At 37.9% G+C, this 7,797-nt stretch overlaps 1 protein-coding gene across 1 annotated transcript in view; it reads left to right on the forward strand.

Annotated features, from left to right (window-relative positions):
• Window positions 1-7,528, forward strand: part of LOC101573447 (vomeronasal type-2 receptor 116-like) — a 21,094-nt gene extending 13,566 nt beyond the window's left edge. Inside the window, exons 4-8 of the mRNA XM_004647181.1 lie at window positions 203-491; window positions 862-1,665; window positions 2,381-2,608; window positions 2,947-3,070; window positions 6,609-7,528. Coding sequence (XP_004647238.1) covers window positions 203-491; window positions 862-1,665; window positions 2,381-2,608; window positions 2,947-3,070; window positions 6,609-7,528 — 2,365 coding nt within the window. The remainder of the gene's footprint in view (window positions 1-202; window positions 492-861; window positions 1,666-2,380; window positions 2,609-2,946; window positions 3,071-6,608) is intronic.
• The last annotated feature ends 269 nt before the right edge of the window (window positions 7,529-7,797 follow it).

The raw sequence follows: 7,797 nt of genomic DNA on the forward strand, positions 1-7,797 counted from the left end.
CAATTAACCACTAAGAAGAATATATGCAGTGTATTATTTGTTGAAACTGTCCTTCCGATTTGATTTGAAACTGTCTCATTGCTATCTCTTTGTCAATAAAACTTTGAAAAAAAAACATTCAATTCATAAATGGTATTTGATTGCATGGGAAGATGATGACTGATTTTGTCTTTTCTTGAGGACCTCTGTGCTCTCTGTGCAGGCACATACCCAACATCTACCAGAACTACCTGGCCTTCACTTTTGCCATAGAAGAGATCAACAGGAATCCTCATCTTTTGCTTAACATTACTCTGGGTTACAAGTTCCATAATTTCATTTACAGTCATTGGAGGATGCTAGAGAATTCCTTCATTTTGCTCACAGGGCAACATGAGGTCCCTAATTACATGTGTGGGACAGAAAGTAAGTGTGCAGCAGTCCTGATGGAAATGCCGTGGGGAACCTCAGCTCAGATTGGACCACTGCTGGAGCTCTACAGATTTCCACAGGTGAGGGTTGGGGGAACAAAACTGATAGAAGAACATCTGAAATGCTTTACCTACCTGGAACATAGAGGGTTAAAAATAGGCGAGGCTGAGGCTCTTTCAAAGTGTGTAATGTACCAGAGTCCATATACAAAGACAGTGGTTTATGCACATATTTTTTATCAAAGAGGAAGGGAATGAAGAAAGAAGTATGTTTTCTAGATATCTGAATACATTCATTCACCTTGTTTAAAAATCTCCAAAGGTAAATGTGTAGAAGGATGGGAAGAATGTACATTTCATACAATGTGGAGATGTCACTCAGTAGCCTGAGACTACTATTATGCTTTCCATCAACAATTCAGTGTATCACCCAGATTTCCTTCTCTTCTAGGTAACTTTTGGCTCATTTGATCCTACCCTGATGGACACTGACCAGTATCCTTCACTCCATCAAGTGGCCCCAAAGGACACATATTTGGCCCTTGCCATGGTGTCATTGATGCTTTATTTTCACTGGACCTGGGTGGGCCTGCTCATCACAGAAGGCCATAAGGGTCTTCAGTTTCTCTCAGATGTAAGAGCTGAGATGGACAGGAACAAAGTCTGTGTAGCCTTTGTAAAAATAGTGTCAACTTTGGGTGTGTCTTATCTCTTAGCCGTAAAGAAACATGAAATCCTGACCACAGATACATCATCTGCCAATGTGGTGGTCATTTACTATGACACTGATAATTCAAATGAGGTAAATTATAACATCGTGCAAAGTTTAGTGACATGGAAAGTCTGGGTGACAAACTCCCAATGGCATGCTGACCTGGCTGGGAGAGATTTCATACTGGATCCATTCCATGGGATTCTTATTTTTTCACACCATCACGAAGAGATTGCAGGGTTCGATACTTTTGTCCAGGAAGCTAGTCCTTTCAAATACCCAGAGGACACTTACCTTGTTATGTATTGGTATAAGAATTTTGATTGCTTATTTTCTGCATCTGACTGTGCCTTGAAGAACTGTACACCCAATGCCTCTATGGCTTGGTTGCCTCCAAATCGTTTTGACACAGACATCAGTGATCGGAGCTTTAATATATACAATGCTGTGTACTCCGTAGCCCATGCTATTCATGCGATGTTTTACGAAGAAGTGCAAAGGCCACCACTGAGTGATAGAAAAATGATGTTTTCCCCCTGGCAGGTAATGAGTCTTCCCTTGGAGGGCAGGCAGTGTCATCAAGGAGCCTCTCTCAAGTTATTCTTTGTGTTTCATGAAAGATTATTAGAGCTATTTCTGCAAAATACTCAACAATCCATATCAAACTTTTTGTGAAAAAGGTGATTCTTGATCTGAGTTGAAATGATCCTCAATCAAAGACACACTAAAGTGGAGGTGGTGACAGGAGGCCAGCTCCTTGCTTCTGCGTATGTGAGGTCAACACCTTACCCACAAAAGCATGTTTCGTGTTTATCTTAAAAGTGAACAGGAAAACCTGTAGTCACTAACAAAACCGAATGGCATTAAAAACAACAGTATACAGAGCTCACCTTCATTTGATTCTGCAAAATTCTGCAGATGTTGAACTCATTTTGTAGGTAGATGCCAGGGAAACTGTCAGATAGACAATGAAAGCTTGGATTTAATGCTTTGATTCCATGGTTGATGGTTTGTCCTAACTCAAATGCATACCTTATTTAAATAACTTTGCATAGAATATATTTTTCTTGAAACTGAATTTTCTGGAACATGGTGACATTTTAGTCCTTAGACATCATGTTTTCTGATTTATTTGATACCAGCGTTAAAGTTCCTGGAGATAAATGGGATTGAATATGCTTAGCAACTCCCCCATCCTTGTTTTCTGCCTTTATCCTGCAGCCCTGTTCACATAGGATGGTGTCTCTCTCTCTTTTAGCTGCATTCCTTTCTGAAGTACATCCAATTTAACAATTCTGCTGGAGACCAGGTGAACTTGGATCATAGAAGGAAACTGGACTTAGAGTATGACATTCTCAATTTTTGGAATTTTCCAGAAGGCCTTAGACTGAAGGTTAAACTAGGCACATTTTCTTCACGTGCTCCCGATAGCCAAAACCTGACTTTGTCTGAGGATATGATAGAGTGGGCCACAGGAGTTACAGAGGTGTGTTGCTCCTAATCATATCACTTACTAACAACAATTAAGCAAAACACCATTGTAGGCTTTGGGCCCCCAATTTTGCTCATGCAATGGTGACATGTGTAAATTAAATAACTTGATGTTCAATTTGAAAAAAAAAGAATTATAAGCTTTAATATGACTGAGAAAGAAATGCACTCGTTTATTTATATTTTTGTAAGTATATACATCATACTGTGAAATAAATTTGGAATACAACTACTTAGTTTTGCTTATGTATGCATACAAATTAAGTTTATCCCTCTAGCTATCAAGAAGGAAGTTCAGTTCTAAGAAGTTACCACCATATATTTTTTCCTTAGACGCCCCACTCAGTGTGCAGTGAAAGTTGCAATCCTGGATTCAGAAAAAGCGCTCTGGAGGGAAAGGCTGCCTGCTGTTTCCATTGCACCTCTTGTGCAGAGAACGAGATCACCAATGTCACAGGTAGGAGCGTGTCCTGGGGACACATTCTCACTCTATGTTATGTTCATTCCATCCATCCATGAAGTGCAGAAGGTCTTGTAGATGATGCAGATGGCAAAAGTGTTCCTTTACTTATCAAATTATGTGTCATACTGAATGTTATTGCATGATTGAAAGGCTCATTTCCCCGTGAAATTCACTCAAATTCCATTTCTTTTTATTCCCTTCTTGTTTATCAGTTTTGTTATTTGCATTGCTAAAAATTGAACCAAGAAACATCATCAATCTATGCCTCTAGACCCTCTTACTTTTTATTTTGAAACAGAATATCACCAGTTTGCCTAAGAAAGCCTCATAGCATCAATAAAATTGTCTCAGGCCATTAGTTCTCTAAGATCACATTTATACACCACCACGTATGCTTACATTGAGTTATTTTTCAAGTCCCATTAAAAGCATTATTTCCTCAAGTTTAGCCCTTTTTCCTATCCTACGTCTTCTAAATTCCATCTCCTTCGTGAAGTTTAACAGGCAGTAGAAATAACAAATTATTTTTACAATTATTGCAACCAAAGAAAAACTACAGTCAAGACAAGGTAAGGCACACTTTATTCTCCAGAGGCTGACACTATTATCACACAGAGAATGTGATTGGAGAGACTGAGTTTGATTGGATATAGCAGGATTTGTGTGTGTGTGTGTGTGTGTGTGTGTGTGTGTGTGTGTGTGTACAACATGCTTATAACACAGCACAGTACAATTCCTGGGATTTAATCCCAATTCTCCTATAATACATAGGTGAGTGCAGAAGTCAGCCTATGGAAAGAATTAGAGTCTGCACCATAGAACTGCAAGGATGATATGCACGCAGAATACGAGGTTTAACAATTGATAGTATTTACATTTTTGGAAGTCATCATGTGTACTTTTACAGAGGTGATAGCTTAGTATTATAACCAAATAATAGGAAGTGGCATAAATCCTTGTTTGGATTAATAGACATAGTCATAGCAGCACACTCCCCATTCATGTAATATTCAACTATCCTGAAAGAAAATAAATGATAGTTACATGGTGGAATTACCTTTATACTGAATAATTTTTTATTTGGTAGTGGCTGATGTAAATTTTGATTTCAGAAAATATTCAGTATGATTTCAAACACTTTCTGAAATATATCAAGAATGATTATGTATTATATCATGTAATTATCTTGAACTTAACATTCTCCAATATAGGTGAATATGGTATATTTTTTAAATACTGTATGTGCACATACAGATACAATGCCCCCACTAATACAGTTAATACACGCTCCTGGTATGTGTAATTCTTCATCAAAGATAGTGTATAGGAGGGATCAAAGCAAAAATTGAAGATCGTATAAAACTGAAAATCCTGTGATTTGAAGGTGAAACTACACTAAGATAAATAGGTATTATACACTTGTGTGCTATTCTCTACTCAAATCAAAAAACTGGAATTCTCTGTTTGAAATATTTATCAAGTGAGAAAAATAAAGCAAATTGAACACAAGAAAAATGAAAGATGGTTCTGAAAGAAGTTTTAAACAGTTAGGACAGAGCTGGGTTTGGTGGTTCCCACCTGTAATACCAACCCTAGCGAGGCTAAGGTATGAGGATCACCATTAGTTTAAGACCAGCCTGGGCTACAAAGTGAGCTTCAGGCCAGTCTGAACTGCATAGTGACATTTGCTTTCAAAAATAAAGAGGTTAAATAAATTATGATGCAGATAAAATGAACAGAATTGAATATCACTCTGGTAATAAAAACTGCAACCTTTATTACAATTAATCAAGGAGAAAGAGAAAAATTGAAAGGTAGTATAATAATGGGACAGATAATTGTCCATTGGTACAGTTATATTCAAAGCATTTCCTATGAAAATAGAAGTAATTTCTCATCCATCTAAGCCTTGAAATCTATAGGAACAGAGGGAAACTTAGCAAAATCCTCCAAACAAATAATTAAAAATCTCCATAATACTAATATCTTGACAGTACTATGTCTGTTATCAGATAGGTGTTCATAGTCTCATATTTCACTACAAATTGTCGTTGATTAGTAATATTATCAGCAAAATTCATAAGCATGAAAAACATAGTAATACTGACTTCATTCTTTCAGAGAAGAGTGAAATAAATTTGCTTTAAGGAAGGATCTCATTGATGTTACTCGGCTGAAAGTGCACATAGAGAGATAAAGCTCACAGTCTGCTTTCCTTTTTAATCTAGATTCACATATTCTGTTCCCAATTGAGCTGTATACTCCAGGGACAGTACACCATAAGCAAACTCAGTTCATAAAATTATAATCAAATGTGCTAGATCCTGGACAAAGGAAAACAATGCCGCTAAGTGGAGACAATGTGATGAAACTGTACATCACTGTGATTTACAAAGTAGCAAGCAGAGTGTTGCCTACTGAAGGAGGAGTAGGAGGAGCCTCTAACTGTCACCAAAATTGAACTCTATGGTATCCTACAGCCCACTTTAAAATTTATGTTCCATTTTTTAAAAGCAGAAAGAGAGAAGAAGTTTCTATATCATACTTTTGCCGAACATGACACTACATCGTGGTCAAAGTAATGAAGAAAGCACCCCAAAATAAAAATATATTAGAAAGGGAGAAGCATAAATGATTGGATTTTCCAGTGATACTAGTGTTTAAGTACAAAACTCTTGTAAGTGAATAAAAACGATATTTGATTCCATGGCTGTGGAATACAAGACTATTACAAAAGACTGAAAACCTGTTTCCCTACCTCAGTCATAAGGCAATCACAAATAAAATTCTGCAATTTGATGTTTTCAATATAGAAAAACATTAAATACATAATGATATATCCTGTCGTGGTTTCTAAAGATATCAAAATCAAAGTACTAAAAAACACCCTTGGCAATAAAAATGAACCAAGTGGTTGCATACAATACATTCAAAGGTGGAAGGCTAAAGAGTGGAGCTACTTCTCATTCAATATGCTTCCTCAAATGTATTTCACTGTGACTTAGAAAATTTTGTTGGCTTTGTTATGATTCATACAGATTTGATTTAAATCAAATAAAAGTAAGTGAAGCAAGTAATCAAGGTAGACCATTTTTGTAAATATAGGATGGTTTTATGGATATGCCAGATTTAAAAGAAGAATAAATAATGTAATCAGTATTACATAGGAGTTATTCTGTATAAAAATTCTTTAACTTTGTGTCTAGAAAGAAGGAGAAAAGTAAAATGCAGTTATGCGTGCCTAGGATCCAGGGCTCTCAAAGGCTGAGGCAAGAAGATTGTGTTGCAACAGCCTTGGCAATATAGAGACTTAAGTAGATCCTTTCTGTAAATAAAATTTAAAAGGGTTTGCACTATATCTCAGTGAAAGGTATCTGAGTTCAATCCAGCAAACTCAAAAACAAATAGAAAGAAAAACAAAAAAATTAAAAATTGGCAATTTAGTTCAAGTGCAGTGAGTTTCTGGTGATGGGTTTGTGAATAAATAAACAAGAAAAAACACGAAGGCAAGTTATGATTTTAATTTTTCTAGATATGGAGCACTGTGTGAAGTGTCCAGATGCTCAGTATGCCAACATGCAGAGAAACCAGTGCCTGCGAAAAGCTGAGAATTTTCTGGCTTACAAGGACCCCCTGGGGAAGGTTCTGGCTGGCATTGCCCTGACTCTCACTGTCCTCACAGCTTCTGTGCTTGGCCTATTTGTGAAGCACCGAGACACTCCCATTGTCAAGGCTAACAACCAGGCCCTGAGTTACACCCTACTCATCTCCCTCACCTGCTGTTTCCTCTGCTCCTTACTCTTCATCGGCCGGCCCAACACAGCCACCTGCATCCTGCAGCAGACCACATTTGGAGTCGTGTTCACTGTGGCTGTTTCCACTGTCTTGGCAAAAACTGTTACTGTGGTGCTGGCCTTTAAGGTCACTGGTCCAGGCAGGAAGATGAGACAGTGGCTGGTTTCAGGGGCACCAAACTACATCATTCCCATCTGCTCCCTGATCCAACTCACTCTCTGTGGCATCTGGATGGGGACAAATCCACCCTACATTGACACAGATGCTCACTCTGAGCATGGCCACATCATCATCATGTGCAACAAGGGCTCCCTCACTGCCTTCTACTGTGTCCTGGGATACTTGGGCTCCCTGGCCCTGGTGAGCTTCACTGTGGCTTTCCTGGCCAGGAACCTGCCTGACACCTTCAATGAAGCCAAGTTCCTGACCTTCAGCATGCTGGTGTTCTGCAGTGTGTGGCTCACCTTCCTGCCAGTGTACCACAACAGCAAGGGGAAGGCCATGGTGGCCATGGAGGTCTTCTCCATCTTGGCCTCCAGTGCAGGGCTGCTGGACTGCATCTTTGTGCCCAAGTGCTACATTATTATTTTACGACCAGAGAGAAATTCTCTTTCTGGATTCAAAAGTAAAACACATTCTGGAGCAAAAACATCTTAAATTATCCAGTCTTATATTTGATACAGTGTGGGATTTACTACAGTGAATAAAGGACTATCATTCATTTCTTTAATAGCCTTACACATGAATTATTCTTAATTATGAGTTTTCAATTAGGATTTTCTTCTACTTTGTGCCCTTGATTCCACAAAGAATGTTATTATTTATGTTGTTGATTATATTATTCTCTACCATTTTATTTTGCTCTTGAATTTCTCAACTCTTCTTTCAATTTTAATATGCTAAATTTATTCTGCATATCAATATTT

The sequence above is a fragment of the Octodon degus genome, unplaced genomic scaffold, assembly GCF_000260255.1.
Source record: "Octodon degus isolate 3935 unplaced genomic scaffold, OctDeg1.0 scaffold00290, whole genome shotgun sequence".
In the NCBI taxonomy this organism is placed as follows: domain Eukaryota; kingdom Metazoa; phylum Chordata; class Mammalia; order Rodentia; family Octodontidae; genus Octodon; species Octodon degus.